Source organism: Ctenopharyngodon idella, chromosome 21 (assembly GCF_019924925.1).
Source record: "Ctenopharyngodon idella isolate HZGC_01 chromosome 21, HZGC01, whole genome shotgun sequence".
Taxonomy (NCBI): Eukaryota; Metazoa; Chordata; class Actinopteri; order Cypriniformes; family Xenocyprididae; genus Ctenopharyngodon; species Ctenopharyngodon idella.
In genome coordinates, this window is record NC_067240.1 from 11,417,598 (window position 1) to 11,437,403 (window position 19,806).

General features: G+C 38.8%; 1 protein-coding gene across 7 annotated transcripts in view; it reads left to right on the forward strand.

The window, feature by feature from the left end:
• vav2 (vav 2 guanine nucleotide exchange factor) overlaps positions 1-19,806 on the forward strand; it is a 183,066-nt gene that overhangs the window by 49,182 nt on the left and 114,078 nt on the right. For all 7 annotated transcript variants that reach the window (XM_051876807.1, XM_051876809.1, XM_051876806.1 and 4 more), the window contains exon 2: positions 4,914-5,030. In XM_051876807.1, the coding sequence (XP_051732767.1) occupies positions 4,914-5,030 (117 nt within the window). The remainder of the gene's footprint in view (positions 1-4,913; positions 5,031-19,806) is intronic.

The following is a 19,806-nucleotide window of genomic DNA, read 5'->3' on the forward strand; positions in this document are numbered from 1 at the left end:
GTGAAGAGAAACACATGGACAGCAAATACATTACCAACCAAACAAAAACACTTACTATTTCCATGTTGTTGCAAGTCGCTCTCTCGCTGAAATAGGCCTAATTGATGATTTTGCATTTAATTATTAAAAATGCAATTTATCATCATGCAAAAAACAGAAAACACTAGCTTTTGTGTCAGGTTTTTATGTTGTAATGTTAAACATAAAAACTAATTCATATGAATCGAGTGGTTTAGTCCAAATTTTCTGAAGAGACTCGACCGCTTTTTATGATAAAAAGATTTCATGTAGGCTTTTACTCACATGTAAAGCTCAACCGAACCTGAATAACGCACAAGAACAAACCTCTTCAAAAAGCTCTGTTGCGTAACCAGTGAGGTTCATTCTCATGTGTTACGCAGCACGTTTGAGCTTCTGGAAATCCATAACAGTCTTCCCCTAGGACTTCATTTCTCCTAGTCTCATTTAGCCAGACCTTCAGACTGACGGCAGAAGGTCCATAGCAGCTTTAATTGGCCAAGGACCACCCAGAGGCTGACTAACATGTAAAGCAACCAATCACAGTTCGTTTTGTTCCGGGTCATGTTTAGGGGCGTGAAAATGTAACATCGATGTCCCTACAATACCAGACCAGTATGTAAATCTCTTAGAAGTATTTTAAAGAGTCTGTGCTGGAAACTTTACATTCTTCACATACTTTTGAAAATCCGGTGTTTAGTTGACCCTGATGAGCGCACATTGTCACAGTTGTAAACACGACAGCTTGCTTCTTCCATAAGGGAGTTTGGTGTCGTGTGATCTTTGTTTCCAGGCTGACTGCTAAAGAACGCGACACACACGTCTTCTGGAAGTCCTGTAGAATCAGATGATGACTTTGAAACTCCTGAAGTGTTTCCAAGTTTGTGTGCCATATGCATCAGATGTTCAGCCAATGGTCTGTGATGCCTGAGACTCAGACTACATTTCTCCTTGTTTTTCTTTGATCTATTTTGAATTATTTTCTGCTCGTCCTTTCCTTCTTTTTCAAAGAGGGTTTAATTTTTGTTGATCTAGTTTATTAGTGGATTCTCTCACAGTTTGGAAGACATATCCTAGATATGCGGTGCACCTCTGGCAGAAAGGGTAATTCATTATTCCTTGTGTGCGTATCTGTTCCTGAGGGATGAGAGTGTTTGGGAATGACAGCTCTTTGTAACCTGGTTTCTTCCCCTAGCTGTTTATTCATGTCTGCCACTCTTCATAGCGGTCTTTCCTTCTACTATTTGGTTTTCATTGAATAAGGCAGAATTTGAGTGCTTGTGCTGAATGAGACAGGTGGTGCTCTGATCTTTCCATGTAGTCATCACTAGAATCTTAATGCAAAGAGAGCAACAGCCACATAAACATAGCCTGGGGTTGAGGCGTGCACTCTGAGCAACAGATTTGCTCAAACCCCCGCTATGACACTGCACAGCCAAACACGATACCTTTGGGATCACAGTAAGCAATCAGGAGACTAAAGGAAGGTGTGGTTACCATGAAGAAACAGTAGCCTATTCATTTGAGTTGGATATAACTAAACAGGGTGGGGAAATGCATACTAGAGTACTTTAAAAGCCATAGTGTGTTTTTAATGCTTAGTGGGTTCAGAACTGAACTTCTGGTTTCGAAGAGAGAAAAAAGGTGGAGAGAAAGAAGTTAGCATCTATTTTAAGAGAACACTATCTGCACCGAAAGCAGGTTACTGCATACCAGAATGTCTAGTATTGAGTCCTTCCAGGGAACATATTCGGTATCATCTGAGAATACAAAATGAGAACAATAAATTACCCAGTTTTTTTTTTGTTGGGTATGCTATTTTAGTGGTGCTTTGCTGAGGGCTGGTGATTTTTTTTTTTTTTTTTTTTTTTTTGATGGTGTTTTAATGGAAATTTTCATTGAATTTAGTAAATATTTTGCCATATCATATTCATTAATTTTCGGATTAAAATGATATCTAATTTTAATCAATAAAATAAAAATTTTAGTTAACTATACTGCAAAATAAATAACATATTCCAACATATATAATTTGGGGATGTTTTTTTTTATTTTTCCTGACTGAGAACCGACGCTCATTAACTGATCATTAACCGTTAACCGAAAAGATTGTTAAATTAGAATTAAATTAAATGAAAATGGATAAGTGTCTATGACCCATGATGACATGCACAAATAGTAGCATAAACAACAGAACATGAGGATTCACACATCGTCACATCACGCACCTGCAGCGCTTCTGTGAACGGAGAAAAACAGCACAATTATATATGGAATAAATATGCCTATATGCGAAATATGTTTCACTTAAATAATTAACAGATTAACAAAACGAAAGAAAAAAACTGTGCGACAAGTAGTATATGCTGAGTTTCGGGTCATTTTTTTGATGCACTCCACAAACTGTGTGAAACAGAGACGACAGAAAGCGGCATCTTGTTTGTTTTTATTTTACAAAAGCACAATGTTTTGTTTTGTATTGTGAGTGTACACAAATAAAAGTAGAGTTTACCCCGTTACAATTTTGAATGATGACCATAAATGACAAAGTATTTTATCTTTATAAGATTATTTGTGGAGATTAACACTAATTGTGTCAATTACATCAAGTTTATTTGTATGAAGAGGCTTGATGCTTGTTTTTTCCCCAAGGATCACATGTGCTCGTAACTTGAAACATTTTGGCGCACATTAAAAACTTTAGGGGCGCAATGCAAATTTTTTAAATGTGTTTTAGCTTAATAAGGGGATATAAAGACATTATAAGGAGAATACAAAACGTACACAAGGTTTTCTTTAAATATTAATGCTTCAAACTGTTGTTAATAATTATGTAATTATTTATAGTCCTACTTTAAACTGTATAGGCATGTGACGGTATCAAATTTTCATTTAATGATAATTGCTGAAGCTTTTATCATGGTAGCCTATATGATATCACGTATTGAATTAGGTTAGAATAAAGTGTTGTCCTCCAAACAGGTTTAATAACTTTTTTTCTTACAATAAAAAGATCTCTGAACATTCAAATATACCATAAACCATACACAAAAAAATGTATAAAGCAAACAAATGTTTCAAACAGATTAAAGTGCAAAAGAACTATAAAGAACAATAGGTAATACATTACAATAAGGTCCCATTGGTTAACTAGTTAATGCATTAAGTAGGCTAACATTAACAATGAGCAATAGCTTGATACAGTAATTATTAATCTTTGTTAATGGTAATTAATAAGAATACAACTGTTCATTGTTAGTTCATGTTAGTTCATTGTAAGTCCATTAATATTAGCAGATAAAATTTTTGAATTTAATAATGTACACCGTTAAAAAAAAAACACCTTGGTTTTACAAAAAAATTGAGGCAACTATTTGCATCGGACTTCTAAATATTTTGAACTCATCTAATTTGACCAAATAGACTTTTCATGTCTTCAACATGCACCCTTAAGTAATGCCAACTCAATTTGCCTTGTAAAAACAACTCAAATACTTTGTGAAACAGAAACACACTTCAACTGAGTAAGCTCCAATAAAATTAGACATGCATTAACCTAACTCTTTTTCACTATTTACATTTCTGAAGTTTTATTCGCACTCATGCTCCTAAATAAATTTTACAGTTCACACACACATCTATTTTTAGTCACAAATGCGAGTGAAACGCTCAGACTGTTTAGCCCTGTATGATTATTGTCGTTTTTTATTTCGTCTTGTGATTCCCTTTGTCCCTTAACTGTACATCATGTTGCATGTTCTCAGTCATCCTTAGCCATCATTATCTGTTCTGATAAATGAACTCGTATTTTTTTCTGGTACACTCTTGTGTTTCCAGCATAATGCTGATCCTGGCATGCTTGGGGTTTCATTAAGCACCCGTTTTAAAAGTGCCATCATGGCTGGAAGAATTTCATCCATCCAGTGTTCTAAGGGTGGTTATCTCCATTGTACTGGTTTTAATGTGACAAATAGGCCTCCGTTGTCCCGCTTTACACAAGAAACAGAGCTGCTAGTAGTGTGTTCACAATAGGGGTTGTGATTCCTGCTGATAATAGCCTGTAATATCTCTGGTTTACAGCCCCCTTCATTCCTGAATCATTACTAGTGAGGAATGCAACGCACTATTCGCCTATTCGCTACCAGTATTTGTGGAGTTTATTTCCACCGCTGTCTCCATAGAAATGCGAACCCATGCACATAATTGAATTATATCTGCATGAATTAAACATGGTACATGATTCATTGACATTTGGTGGGTAGAATTAAACAATGACAAAGTTGTTATTGTTTTGTCCCTGTTTGTGTGGTTGTATTGGTTTCACTCAGCTCAAGTCAATTATATTAGGCAAATTCTCATTACAAGGAAGGTTTATGTATGAATTCTCTGAAACAAATAAGGAGTAGAAGCCAGCACTGTGTCATACTGGCATCGGTGTTACTAACGGTAATGATTATGCAATGAGAGAAGGATCCAGTCTGCTTTAGAGACCCTAAGGACAGAAGGTATGGTAGGTTCGTAGGCTGGTAAATGAACAGCGACTGGGGTAGATCATGCCAGAGGCAATCCGTCAGAGGCTCGTTGGCTTATCTGAACCAAGCCTGGGCCTGGGGATCCAAATCACAGTGTGCGATAACTGTTTGCTTAATCACTGGTACAGGAAGAAGGAAATGAGCTGACTGTCAATAGGCTCCAGGAAATTAAATATGCTCCACACGCTGCAGAAATGAGGTGGTGTCAGAGTTCTCCATGCCTCTGAAGTGACAGTGTTTTAATGCTGTTAAATATGGAAATATTCCCATAGGTTTGCAGTTTGACTTTTCCATTTGTATTTACAGTCAGGTTGAAATTTTAATCCTAATCTGACGTTCTTTATTTGTCTCCCTCTTTTCCAGTTTCTGTGTCTGAAGAACATCCGAACATTCCTGAAAGTGTGCCATGATAAGTTCGGCCTGAGGAACAGCGAGCTGTTTGATCCCTTCGATCTGTTTGACGTGAGGGACTTTGGGAAGGTGAGAAACAGTGGTTTTGCTGAGCATGCAGGCTGTCTGGGACTATTAATCATTTTACACCATCACATCTCCGCAGCTGAATGACATTAATGTCATGTGCACTTTTATGAGAGATTAACTCAAAAGTGGGGCTATTGTGCATCAGCTTTGTTACACTTCTTACAACTCTCTCACACACAATCCATTAATGCTGGGGATAATATAAAAGTGTGTGCAATGCTTAATCGGCCATGTGTGTATTTCTTCCCCCTAGTCTTATCTGCTCCACTGTGCGTTTGAATATTCACATGCACATTTGATTACACACCTCGGGGTCACAAGCGTGCCTGTGTGTGCCAGTGCATATCTGTGTTGCTACCTATATGGTTTGTGTGTTTATGCATGTTTCCAAGGATTTCAGCAGTACTTGTTTGATGTGACTGATTTTAGTGATTTAGTGATGAGTTGCATTTGGAAAGATCTGGTAACTATTCACAGTACCATCTAGCCTAGCTTTGCACCCTTTTGGGAATCCCTGAACCACAGTTTGAAACCCCCCTTTGAAGTAGGCATATGTGAATCAATGAAAATTTCAGGCAGGTATTCCCAATTATGGTTTTTGCTGTATCCCTGTTCGATTTCAGAGTGTCCCAGCTATTTCCACATCTTTAAAATGCATCTTATGTGCTGTCCTTAGTGCATAAGCACCCTTATGCTGACTTTGCTCTGACGGTCATCCAAGTATTGGAGAAAATGTGATGTCCTTAAGAACAACTGCACCCTGATCCTTATATCACTATGGCAGTTTAGTCAATTCACTGACCTCCGTAATAGAAGCTCATTGTTAATTCTGTTTCTTCATGCTAAGTCAGCTTGATGTTTACCGTTTATATTGGATATGGGTTCTTCTTCATTATAAGTATAGTTTTAATAGTGAAATATTAGTATAGAATATTAGTGGAAAAAAGTGCTGTGAAAGTGCTATTACTAAAAGTAAAGAGAAGACAACCCTCTTAATATTGATCGTTTGAGTTGCATGAATTGATTGGACTTGGAGTATTTACAGGTGCAAAGCACTTATTCGACCATTGAAATGTTTGGTTCAGGTTAACTACAGCTCAGCAAGCGTGTCTGGACATTTCCAGTGCGTGCGGTCAGAAAAGAAAGGAACGGCAAGACGGAGAGAGCGTTTTGAAGTCTCAAAGGGAGGGGCGTAGACAGCGAGATTAAGCCTTTGCCAGACTGTGAGCTTTAATGGATAATGTGGAAGACGGTGAGTGAGAGTCAATGAGCGCACGGAAAACAATATTAAAACCCTCAAGCAGTCGGAATCAATCACATACACCCTCCACATGTCAATGTGTAAATTGCGTTTGCGTCGACTCGAAGGTGACGGGCTTGTCCCATCATTGATTCTCCATTAAGGGCAAGCAGCACATTAAAATATATTGAAGTAGGCAGCTCAATGTCATTGCGCCATACATGCAAATCGTCCACCTCCTTTTAAATGAAGAGAGACGGATGCTTCTCAAGCTTTAGAGCTGAAGGATAGAAAGCATTTTTAATCTTTCAATAGCACATATGTTGGTGAACTTTCACCTCGGGTAGTAATATATCTCCCTGGCCTGTCAAGCTCAGGGTGTCTTTAATTGGAGTGGAGAGTCTCAGTCCTTTGTGTCCTTACAGTTGGTGGGACGGTTGACGTGTCTGTGGCTTTTTTAGGGATGGTGATTATTGGTCGACCAATATTGATTTATTTTGATTGCCGATATCTTAGAGAGCAGGGTGGCTGATGGCCAATATAAAGCCTATATTAGATAGGACTGTTAAACAGAGACCGTAAACTAATTAAGATGGAACACTTTGTTTGTGCCGCTCTCAGCCAAATAGAATCGGTCAAATAGAAAAACTTTTCGGCCAATGATAATATTAAAAATATATATATCAGCCTTGGTGATATATGGGTTGACCACTAATGGCGATATGTGTTGTCTGTTTTTAGTTTTGTCACTCTAATGCTTGATCCCTCCTAATCCAAACAGTGCCATGAATTACTAATTTCCTGTTTTGTTTAAGAAGGGAGCACAAATCTGTTTAGTGTGAATATTTTGTCTCCATGCTCTCTATTCATCAGCATTTAATGTTTTTCCTGGGAGGACCAGCTAAGGAGACACCTGTCCCTCCTGATGCTTTAGGTAATTGCCTCTCATCCCTTTCTTCGTCTTGCTGCATTTAGGCCTTTTAAACAGATGGCTCACCCCCACATCTCTTACTAAACTCGCCAGAGCGCTCCTGTCAGCACTCTGATGTTTCATGCCCTCCTCTATCCCATCAGCTCATGGGACGCATCCTTACGACAGTCACAGATGGACCCAGATTCTTCGTAATGTTCCATATTCATCATTACTCATAAACGCAAAGCTCTCAGGGGTTCGCTTTTGGTTTAATATGGCATTCAAACCGAACTGCTTCTGTCTTTCCCTCCCTGATTGGATCTGAATATGCAGTTGTTTAAATGAACACCACAATCATTTTGGTTCACATCTTTGTGACAAATAGCGTGATGGCACTCCACCTGTTCGCAGCCTATTTATAGCTTTGTGATTTTGTAGTGTGAATCAGACAGGTTGAATAGCATTTTGATTATTTGGCGCTAGATCACACTCAATTGACCCGCCGCAGGCCGGTTCTGACATGGCTGTTCTACAAAATCTTATTGACCTGCTCTCTTTTGTTTAGTGTTGTCATAATTATCCCTTGTCTTTATTCAAAGAAAGAATGACCTCCCAGTGGGCTCGTGTGGGTGTGCTTTAAATTAACAGTTCATCTTGGGGCAGGATCAGTAAAACAGCTTCTTGATTGACACCACTGGGGCCCTTTGGAAACCTCTGGGAGTCCCCATTCCCCCCCCCCAAGATTAAATAAGAACAAAGGGTGAGAATTTTTTGCACAGATTCAGTGACGTTTTTTCCAATTAAATATTTAAAGTAATTTTTTGTGGTCTGTAAAAAAAAAAAAATCAGATTTTTGTTAACATGTCTAGAATGTATCATATCATATATACAGTATATATATAATTATATTCATTTTACAGACAGAATAACATTAAAGAATATTTGTAAGTAATAATTTTGTCATTTTAGTTTAATATGAGAAAGTACAGAACTATTTATTTGGCCTGCAAAAAGACAACAGTTATTTATTATATAAATGTCAGCATTTAAAGGGACATATCATGAAAATCTGACTTTTTCCATGTTTAAGTGCTGTAATCGGGTCCCCGGTGTATCTACCAACCCAGAAAACATGGAAAGGGACAACCCAGTAACTTTGTTTTGGTAAGCCTTTCTCTGCAAGCATGTGAAAAACAAGTAGGATGTGTATCTTATTATAATACTACTGCCCCTTAATCTGTATGTTTCCACCCACGGTGCCATCATTTTGTTTTCACAAGCAACAATGGTGTACCAATAACACTGGTCTTGGAGTGCATCTGTCCTTCACAGTTTAGCTACAATCCTGATCAAACACACTTAGCTTTAGTAATCCTGAAGACATTTGAAGGAAGGCGAGGCAAAACTCTGTAGGACAGCAGCACTCAAGAACGACCGTTCCTGAGCTTGTGATATGTCTTAGCTATGTAAACATTATCAATGATCTGTTAACGGCTATAACTGTAAACATATGAGTCTCCATAAACTCCTGGCATCTGAGCTACTAAGGATGCAGTGGTGTAATTTTATTTATGAAGGGAATGTGTCCAAACAAATTCATATACCAGTATGTGCAAGTCATTTTACACCAGACTCCTTTGTACCCGAGGGTCACAGTAAAACACAGGATTTGCACAGAAGTTGATTCTCAAAGATGGATCGATAACAACTGTTCATGATCCAATTTCATACATATTTCATGATGTTTGCAAATTTTCTTTCTGAATGTGTTTTGTTAGCACATTGCTAATGTACTGTTAAATGTGGCTAAAGTTACCATTGTTTCTTACTGTATTCACAGAGACCAGAACCATGTCTTTTTTTTTTTTTTTCCATTTTAACCCTGAAAACACTTGCAGTCTGTATAATTCATAAACGCATCTTCATTCTTATTGAGTCTCTCCAACAGTGTTAGCCGTGCAGCACGCTATCAAAGTAATTCAGAATCGAATGTTAGCAAACATCCACAAAATACATGCCATTTGATCTGATATTACTGCAGGTTTTCTCTCTTGTTTCTCAGTATTGTGCTAAAACAGTCTACTGTACAAATGTTTTTCTTTTGAAATCACAATTACAATACAGTGACCTATTGTGCTTGCTCTCACCATGTGCATAATTTTTCTCTGCTCAAGTATACTTGAGCTCCTCTCCTCTCCTCTCCTCTCCTCTCCTCTCCTCTCCTCTCCTCTCCTCTACTCTTTAAACGTTGTCTCAAAAATAGCCTGTTGCCAGGCACTCTGTACTGCAGCAGAGTGCTGCTCAAATACCTGTAACACCCTGCTTTGAAAAAGTTGCTAAGGAACAATGGTGACATTAAAGAATAGACTCTCTGTAAAGGTTATTGTGGTGGTTTGAATTGCAGTTTTAATGCCATGGAGCCAAGCTGAGGCTGCACTGATGCATTTGCGAATTGGCTGAGGTTTTGTCAGGCTGGCCTGCTTTTATTTTTCATCAGTGGTGTGGTCAGTGCCCTTTTGACCTAAAGAAGTGTGATACATATTGAACAAAAGAAACATCTGGTGAAGTGCATGTCTCCTGATGTTAAATGGTTAGAAAAGTATAAGGAGGTTATTTTTGTTGCTTGCTAAGAACATGATTCCTTTGCATCCATTTGATATGGTTAAACAGTGAAAAAAGTGTCTCTTTAGACAAACTGACTTCAGCTTAGTTTGGGATTAGCCCTAAGTACTTTCAGTAGCAAATTGCTTTTTCAAAATCAATCTGGTTCTGAAAGTTTCTCTTCCATCTCCAAAAGCATCCTGTTGTGAATTAAATGATATTGAGATAATAAAATTTATAGGCTATGTTTGCCGTTGTTGTAGGAAGAAGCCATTCCGCCCAACTCAGATCATTAAAGTGAATGTTCCTGAATGCAAGGAGCTCTCCTCCTCATGCAAGTGATATGTGCCTCTGTATCCCTGTCACATGCCTTTCCCCAGCGACTCCTGTCCGTCAAGAGCAAGGCTGCCTGTTTTAACATAAAGCTGCTAACACAATCAATTATTCATTCAAAACGCCTCACTCTTGATGATAATTCTCCTGCTATGAATAATTGAAGGGAAGTACCTGCTTCACTTTGGACCTTCCCCTTGCCTCTCTCTCCCTCAAAATGCTTCATTAGCTCTTACCTCATTATTGAGGTACCTGCTGAAACAGGTGGTTGTCAGCCATCATTCGTCTACTGACAGCCATACTAATCGACTGTGTTCTCTTGTTCTCTCTTGTAACAGTTAACATTCCCATCATGACTTTAGCATAAGTTTATCAAAGATATATTTCAGAATACCCCAAAAGTAGAGCTGCACAATTAATCATTAAAAGATTGCGATCTCGATTCAAACACCCACAAGATCTTATTCTTAAATGACGACGATTCGCCTGTGTCTGTTAAACCTTTCACAGTGAAACATTCAAATTTGCATTGTCACTGCAGCAGATCCAGAGAAAATATTTATCATGTATAGGTATCAAACAGCTTCACAAACGTCTTTTCAACTACACAGTATCATTATACTAGGATAGTGCTGATGTCTACGGTAGCGATCATATATATATATAGGGTGTCACAATATATCGCAATACAAAAATGCAACAATATGTATTGTAGATAGTGACAGTATGTATTTTATATAGTTCACCCAAAATGAAAAAAAGTTTACAGTACTACATTGAACTACTATATGTAATGTTGAATATAATGTATAATAATGTAATGGGGGAATATTTGTGGGTCCTGATAATGCCAAATGTCTTGTGTTACCAGAAAAAAGTGGCCTACATTATTTTAAATATATCTAGTCAATGACAGAGTGCAAGCATATTCGTATCTTTCTGTATTTTCAGCTTCAGAATAATATTGTATTGTGAGTTCAGTATCGTGATATGTATCGAATCGTGACATGAGGGTATCGTTACATCCCTAATATATTAACTTTTAATTTTTAATTCATGTTCTTTTAAAAATTATATATTTTTGATTAATATCGCATTTTTTTAATTTTTTTTTTTTATTTGCTATATTTTTAAATTGAGGATTGGTGAAGAGAGAGGAACACAATCAGGAACTGTTGCAAGTCACACTTGCAATGTCTTGGAGCATGTGCACTTGGCCCATTTGTGCATATGCTCTTTTTCTTTTTCTTTCCAGTAAAGTCAGAACTACCCCTACTACATCTGTTTTCTATTGTTAACTGTTATGTGAACAATAAGTACAACATCAAATTTTAGTCAGCACCTGAGCTGCACGCATGTAATAAGTTCCGCTGTGTTTCCAGCACAAAAGCAAAACGGGAGCAATATTTCATAAATCTGCCGAGACTGTTTTTCCAGAATCAGCTCTTTGTTTTTCTGGTGATCTTGTTCTCTGACAGGAGGTGATGACAGGCAGCAGCGTTTAATTCTGCAGGAAGGCAAGTGATGAACTGCTGAACACATTACACGCAGAGACCGAAAGCGCCCTGCGCAATAAAATCTACTTTGTGGAAATAATTGCTACTCTTTTGTCTTCCCTTTGAGAGTGTAACACTGTGGCAGAACCGCACAATGGCCTCTGCCGGGTTTCTGTTTGAACATTCTCTGCACATTGTCTCGCCACATAGTCCAAAACGCAGTCAGATGTGGTGCAAAGAGAAAGTGAGGGAGTTTTTAATGTGCTGGCTGGTCTACGCGACACACTTGGGGTGTCTCCGGTGTGCCATGGCAGTAAAGAGGAGTCATCCAGGAAGAGCAGCTTCCCTCCAGGAAGTACTTCCACATTCAGCTCCAGCCGTGAGCAGCTTGCAGAGCACTCTCATTATTTTTCTTTCTCCTTCTGTCCTGCTCCGCTTCGCTCGCCCTTTAGTTTGCTGCAAACCTAAAGGAATTCCTCTGACAGACAGGTACATTTTTTTGAGTTCGTGAGCATGAATAAGTAAACCTTGAAAGTGCATATAGCATATTTGTCCTTCTCCATAAACTCCAAAGATTCTATAGCCTAGGTACATGTGGATAATAAGTTGTGCTCAAGCTGACCTCTCTGCCCTAAAGCTCAACGAAGGTGTAAACAGGAACACTGCGAACCGTGTTAATCTTTTAAAAATGACTCGGGCAGTGAATAGCCTGGCAATGACCTCTCCAGAGGGATTTCATAGCTTTGGATGATATGTATTAAAGTCTCAGAGGTCAGGTGAAGCATTCAAGGTGAAATACACTTTTGCCTTATCCGATGTTGCTACTAAATCAACAAAAGATGCATCTTGATTCAAGCTGTGATTTGCTGTGCATTTTCAAGGTCATGAAAAGTGTCTGATCACATGGTGCATCATCTAATTCAGTTAATCCAACCAAAAGCATGTTAAGACAAATAACAAATACATAGTGCTGATTGTAACAATTCAGGAGTTTGCTTTCAATGCTCTCGTTGTGAAACTCAACCCAAGAAGTTGTGCTTGGAAAATAATCAACTTGTGTAAATGTCAGTGGGTGTACATCCTCTGGTGCCCATTAAAAGGCACTATCTTCTTCTCACTCTCTCTCTTTCCCTCTTGCAGTCGAACTAATCAGGAACTGTGCTGTATAAAGCCTGCTGTGCCACTCTGGGTTCCAGGCTACTAAAAGCCATAAAAGTCGACCACAAGTGGATCTAATCTGCTCTCATATTCCCTATCAAAGACTTGTGATATGTAAATTGGAACTAATGCATTACGTGTATATCTATTACTCCTTTGCATGTTTATTACAGGAAGACAGAAGCCTGGACTCCTTTTTGCAGGAGTCAGAGTTCCTCTTAAGGTACAAAATCCATTAATCTGAGATTGTCAGCGTGGGGTTGTAACCATGATTTTTTCCAAGTCTATTCTTAGTTTTCAACATTTCTTTTTACTTTATCACAGCATAAGAGTTCAACAGTGACCACCCATTCCAGTAAAGCATTGTGACTTCGGGAAGTCCTACACTCTCAAACAAGAAGTATAGAGTGTTTGCCCACTTTTTCAGTGACTGTAGCTCCGAAAGTCTATTTCTCATTCATTTTTCCCATAGAGATTAAAAAAAAAAAAAAAAAAAAAAAACACTTATTAAGACTTACTTAAAAGCCATGTACCAAGCCAACCAGCTATGATGTGAATCATAGCATTACAAACTTTGTTTTGAAGCAAAAAAGTATTTTTAAATTAGAACAAAAGACAAATGGCTTTAACAAGGGAAAGAACTGCAATCCCATGAAGCACTGCACATGACGTAATCAAATTTAAAAACATGGAGAAATATAAAAATTGATTCGCAGTGCTTCAGCGTTATGGGTTGTGTAGTAGGAGAATGTAGATTTTCATCAGGAAATCTGTGGTTAAATGGGATTATATAAAAAATATAATTTTTAAATAATGATAGCTGATGTCTTCAACAAAAGCATATAACATGGATTAACAACCTCGCTGCTCACAATAGGTTTGTCTTTAAAGATTTTTTATCATAAAAAATCAAATCCACTATGGATGGAGAAAATTAATGGGATCTTTACTTCTGGAACCTGACTGTTGCACTTTATTTGCATGTAATTGAATATGTATATATTTGCAATATACTTAAGTATAAAATATCATATATAGTTTAAGTATACAACAGTAGTTTTATAATGTAGCATTATTTTTTTATTTCATTATATCATTCACAGTGCTACATCAGATTGGTTACTGTTGTGCTCTGTTCGGGGGATTTTTCAGGTTTTTCTCAAGCCCTTTGATTATACTCTACATGGCACAAGGTAATTTGATATGGATGATAAATGTTAGTCTTCTCTTTCTCTGTCTCTTTCTCTTTGACTTATTGAATCTTGAAGATGCCCTGCCAGGTGGTGCGAGACCTCATGCTGTGGGTGCTAAACTGTGTCCCACCTTCCACCATCTCTGTTCATTTCTCACCCGTAGGATTGCCCCTGCTAGGTAGCAATAATAACCACTGACTGCTATGCTGTGTTAGCGAAAGATGGCACAAAGTACTGTGTAAGCACCTGCGTCCCACAGCGCTCTTCACCAAATCTCTAAACTGCATACTTGAGTCCTGTAAAACCAAAAAACAATTGATTCAATTTCTACAAACAAATTTATGAATTACAACACTATAATGTACTGTATGAAAAACAGGTATTCATTTTAAGATTAGCTAAAGATCACTTGAACAGTGTTATTAAATTATTAGTGTTTTTAAAGATTTTAAAGACAATATGGACATACCAATAAATAAATAAATAAATAAAAATCTCTAATATTGGCAGATAACCAATGTGGTGTGGATTTATTGTACAGTCCCACCGCATTGTTGTAGATCAACACAGAAAGGTTTCTGATGTCTGCAAAATCTCAAAAAAAGGTTCTTTCACAGCTTCAGATTTGGACATGTTATGACTTCCTGCTCTGTCATCAAAGAGAGTGGTCTTGGCCAAGGAGATCTGTGTGCATTGATGCCAGTGTATTGAGTAGTGAGGGCCTGACGGTTTGTCTCTGAACTCTCAATTACCTCAGCATGTGAATGAATGGACTGCCTCTTTTTACAGTGTGAGAGCAACATCAAAGACCATTGGAAAGTGGCGGGTGGCCATTGTGCCGCTTCAGGGGCTTGTTGTCCGTCAGAATGCTGGTGTAGCCAGAGGCACTGCAGAGTTTCTTTTCGATGCTTCATGATTCTTTTCTTTTTCTCTTTTTGTGGATGTTAACCCTTCACAGGGCCCTTGAGACCAGTCACCACTTTGTGATACCATTCCTAGTCAAGCATACAGATGCCAACACCATGTCCAGATGGTCAGCCCAGACTGTTTGCTTTTAAATTATTTGAATCTTGTAGAGTCAGCTGAATCTGGTAATAATTAAATGATTATATTTGTAAGGTTCCAGTTTTGTCAAAATGAAAAAAAAAGCCCCTTTAGGGCAAATCAGTTCACTCAACGGCCATCTTGACAATGCCTCTGGGCAGCTGATTTCTTTTAGGGCTGGGACAATACATCAATTCTCAATTCGTGATACAATGATTCTGAATCGATTCTGATATTTTCTCTCTCTAATCGATTCTGAGCAAACTCAGTTGTTGTATGAATCAGTCTAACAAATCCTTCACTGAGCGATTTGAATATTTCAGTAAATTACAGGATGGATGCGTGGGATACATTGTGTAATATTTTGTTTTATGTTCATTTATTATATCTGTTAAATAAATAAATAGCAATTGTTTAATTTTTAAAACTTATATTTTCATAATGGAAAAAGAATCTACAGCATTAAGCAGTATAAGCAAAAGTGGACATTGTAACTAAAGTTATCTTAGTGTATCTGCTTTCTTTTTACACTTTCTTATCCTCCTTTTTTCTACCCAATGTCTTAAGTAATTTTCTTTTTGATTTGCCCTAATTAAGTTAGTACCACTCAGCCAAACATGTTCTGGTTGGTGAGCACATCCCTAAGAGCAGCTTACTTGTGTGGGTGGTTTGGAATTAGATAAGTGGTGTGGGATTTAATAACCCATTTCTGGACTGCATTATTAGTATGTAGTCAGTTCAAATTCTGCTGTAGATGCATTATTTTCTGTTTTTACACTGCATGCTATGCTCTTTCCCGCATATTTATGTATTCACACCATCTTGTTCTTGCCTGCCCAAAGGATGCATGCTCCTTTCTCAGATTTCCCCACTTCTTTGACCTTCGTGGGCAGACGAGGCCCTCGACTGCGAGTGGTGTTATGCAAGCTCTGTGGCGGTCTTCGCTCAGGCTCTGTCCTTGCTTGACTCTCTGGGACCGCGGGAGGAGAGAAAGTTCAACTACTTTGAGAAACGTCCAAGATATCCTCCAGAAAGAACAAAATGCTTGCTGTGAATGCTGATATTTTTGGAGAGGGAAGCCAGTAGGATGAAATCAGCCATCAGAAATGCAGACAGTAAACTCCTTTTACCAAAAGACCCACACTGCGATCTTGGGGTTACTGTAGTCACCACTAAAGACTGTCAGTGATGGAGAGCTCCTCAAAGACAGCCTTAAAATCAAGGCAGGCTCTTATTCAAAGCTTACTGGTTTTCAGCGAGCTGTTTTTACCAAAGCACAATAATAACAGCCTCACTTTAGTAGCATTTTTCGGCTCTTTGATGTGAGGGTCATCTTGTTTTTGTTTTGGCTCTTGCCAGCGAGACACTGGGGAAAGAAAGTAAAGAGATTTCTGCTGCCAGAGGCAACAGAAAGCTTTCAGGTACAGTAAAGTTTTAATGTCCTGTTTCAATTGGATCACCTGTCCCCTCACATTATCCCCCGTTTTCTCTTGGATCCCTTTTGAAGGTGAAATGAATCCTAAGTGTATTCGTGATGGATTTATTTGAATCTGCTTTGAGTCCCATCATTGTGCTCCCCCACGTTTAATTGCATCTCTTGCCAAAAAGCCAGGATTATTTATTTGTCCTCATGTGGCACAGGTAGAAATTGTGTAAACTCTGCATTGTTTGACCCAGACGCCAGCTCTTGCGTGTTTGCACAGCCGTCTGCTCACAAACATGTATCTCACTGTCATTAATGCTGGCATCAGAACGATTCATTATGCAGTTTGATTGCGGCTGCCAGACCTCAGCCACTAATGCTACATAATCTGCAGACTCCTCCTGGGAAGCGGCCTGGGTTTCAGACCCCGCACACCTGCTGAAGGTCAACCCTGGATGGGGTCTGGAAAGAGCTGAGCTGAGGATGTGAGCACCTGGCTGAGGCCCTCACCTGTGGAGATGCAAACAGCTCTGTCAGCTGCTTGATTCTGTCACTCTTTCACTTTTTTTTTTTTAGTCTCTAGGGGTTGGAGTCATTGTGTTAAAAGGGTCACTGCATTCTCTAGATAGACTTTTTTTTCTTCTATCTCCATTTTAGCAAGTAATTTCTGAAGAGCTCTCCTCTCAGACAGCATCAATTTCCACTTCTCTCCTATATGGCCTTGCTAACGGTGTTGGATGACCATGTGATCTTTGAGTTGGCCAGAGGACCACTCTAAAATCTGTTGCGCACCACTCCCAGGCAGAATCTCTCACAGCCAGAGTGATGCTTTCAGTGGGCTTAGAGGGAAAAACTGATGAAATCTGTGGAGACACATGAATTTTCTTCTCTCATCTCGTCTCTCTTGGTTTTCAGTTGCTCATAATTCACATATTCCATGCAAGATGATTCAATACTTCTTGATAATACTTTTTATATATATATATATATATATATATATATATATATATATATATATAAAATACTTGTTTTTAATGAAATGAAAGGGTTTTCTCACCTTGACCCTTACAGAATTAGGTTCCTAGAGTGCTGTGCCGATATGTATAAAGGGAGTTTCCCTTTATGGCAGAGGCTTTCCAACACGTTAGCATCAAGAACCCAATCTCTGCCTTTCGTATCACTTTATGCTTTTGTGAAACGGTACCTTGCAGACATGCATTTCCTTTCTTTATCTTCACTCAGCTCACTGGAAGTGAATTAATTGCTAATCTCCAAATGTGACTTATTTCAGACATAATATTATTTTAATTTGAATTGGAAATTTGGTCACAGTCTGGGTGTTTCTCTTTGTGTGTTTGGGGTTGTAAAAAATGGTTCCTTATCTTTTTAACCCCCCCCCCCCACCACCACCACCACCAATGCTTGTCACACGACAGCAGAGCATAGGCACAAAGCTCTTAAAACCTCAGAGCTCTCCCACCTTCAGATAGTCTCTTGTGCTTTGCAAGTGACACAAATGTATTCAAAGTCAACCGAATACAGAGTGGGTGTTTTCTAGTAATGATGCTGCTCTCGACATGTGTATTTTGGCAATTTTGTTTCCCTCTTTTTTTGATTGCTAACTCTACTCTCGTTGAGTGTAGTCTGTAGTATTTTCATTATGTTTAAGTTGACCTACATCTAGACGATTTCTTTTGTTTACATTTTTGCTGAATCTGTGCTTCATCACTACAAAATTCTGTCTGACAGTCGCTAATAAAATCATCCTCAGCATGTTTGCTGGAGTCCACGATGGTGTTTGTGGTTTTGTTTTGCTAAATCACCATTGCACAGTGGGACACATCTTAAAAAAAACCTCCACTCAGAGTTAGGCACGACCAGCTCTCAGCTAATAGACATCACAAATGATATGTTTACGGCCCTCCAATCATCGTACACATGATTTGCCCAATTGGGTCTAATCTGCTGTGAATGGAGCTGATCCTCATGGGAGCTGAAGCAGGCAGACTGTGGTGCCTGGTTGTAAATTGCAATGCTAATAGAGGGACTCTAAGCGGCCTGTGTCCCTGATAGAGGCCCGTTTAATGGAGATATTCGGGGGATGAGCATTTATCAGACGTTGACAGACAGACGGCTCTCATCCAGATGAAAGAGGGGTGAGGACCCACCCCCACCAGCTCAGAGCAAGTGAGGCGTGTCTACAGGATCTGTTCAAAGCAGACCTAAACAATCACATGCTGTATGCTATAGAATTGGCCACAAAATAATGAGTATGCCAACGTTTCCTCAAGATAACTCACTGATTTCATTTGCATGTGCTTCCCCCATGGCAACTCCACCTTTACATCTGTGAAACACAGCTCTCACTTCTCCTTTGTCAGAGAGTCACTGTGGGATGTCAGGTTGTCTCTCAGAAAGTGAAGCTCAAATAGAAGAAGGATTTATTGACACATCCTCTTTATACTGAAAACAAATGCTCAGTTTGTCCTCCTCGTTTGTCGTTTGACCCATCTCGACCCATAAGAGCACATTCACATCCTCTTGTCCGTCTTTCATTTTACAGCTGCCCCTCGAGGCTCCATATTTACATCTGTCTTTCCTCTCCCCCTCTTTCTCTTCTCCGGGAACTGCTGATTTAATGAAGGCCCCTGTGGTCAACATTACAGTCATCTGTAACAGGAGCCTCTGGCTCCATTCGCAGCCTGTTGAATACGATCCATGTTTTCTTCATATATGTGTTCAGGCTGAAATAAGTGTACTAATTTATTTCAGCCTTTTTGACCACAGGCTTATTACAAACCTCCTCAACTTGATCCCTAAGTCTGAGCTTCCTCTCACCGGACAAATACTAAGAAACAGAAGCTGCGGGAGCATTTTATAGGCCTGTGGAGTGCCTCATTAAAAGAGAAAACAGCTCTTTTTGCATTGGGTCAGTCTATGTCTGTACTGTCCTTTGTGTGGGATAAAAAAAATCGCATCATAATTCCTCATAACTGTCAGTTTTGTTGCTTTTTAAATAATTTCAGGAAATCCTACTGTTGATTCATAATCTGTGACTTTCTTCAAAGGTTTTTTTCTCAGCAGAACAGATGTTATCACTACAGGTCTGGGTTGCCAATTTTAGTTTCTGAACATTGTCCACAGAAATATCTCTTTTCTATTGTTTTATCTTAATAATGTCCTGCTTTGAATTTCTCTAGCTGGTACAATCCTGCTGTTTGGATAATGCTGTAATTATTTGAGCAGTGCGACAGGCTAATGAGGTTCTCAGTGTTCGGAGAGGCAGGGCAGAGCAGATGCGTTTACCTTTGTGCCCATTTGACTCCGCGTATTAATTACCACCATACTGGCACATCAAAAGCTCATCGTTATAGC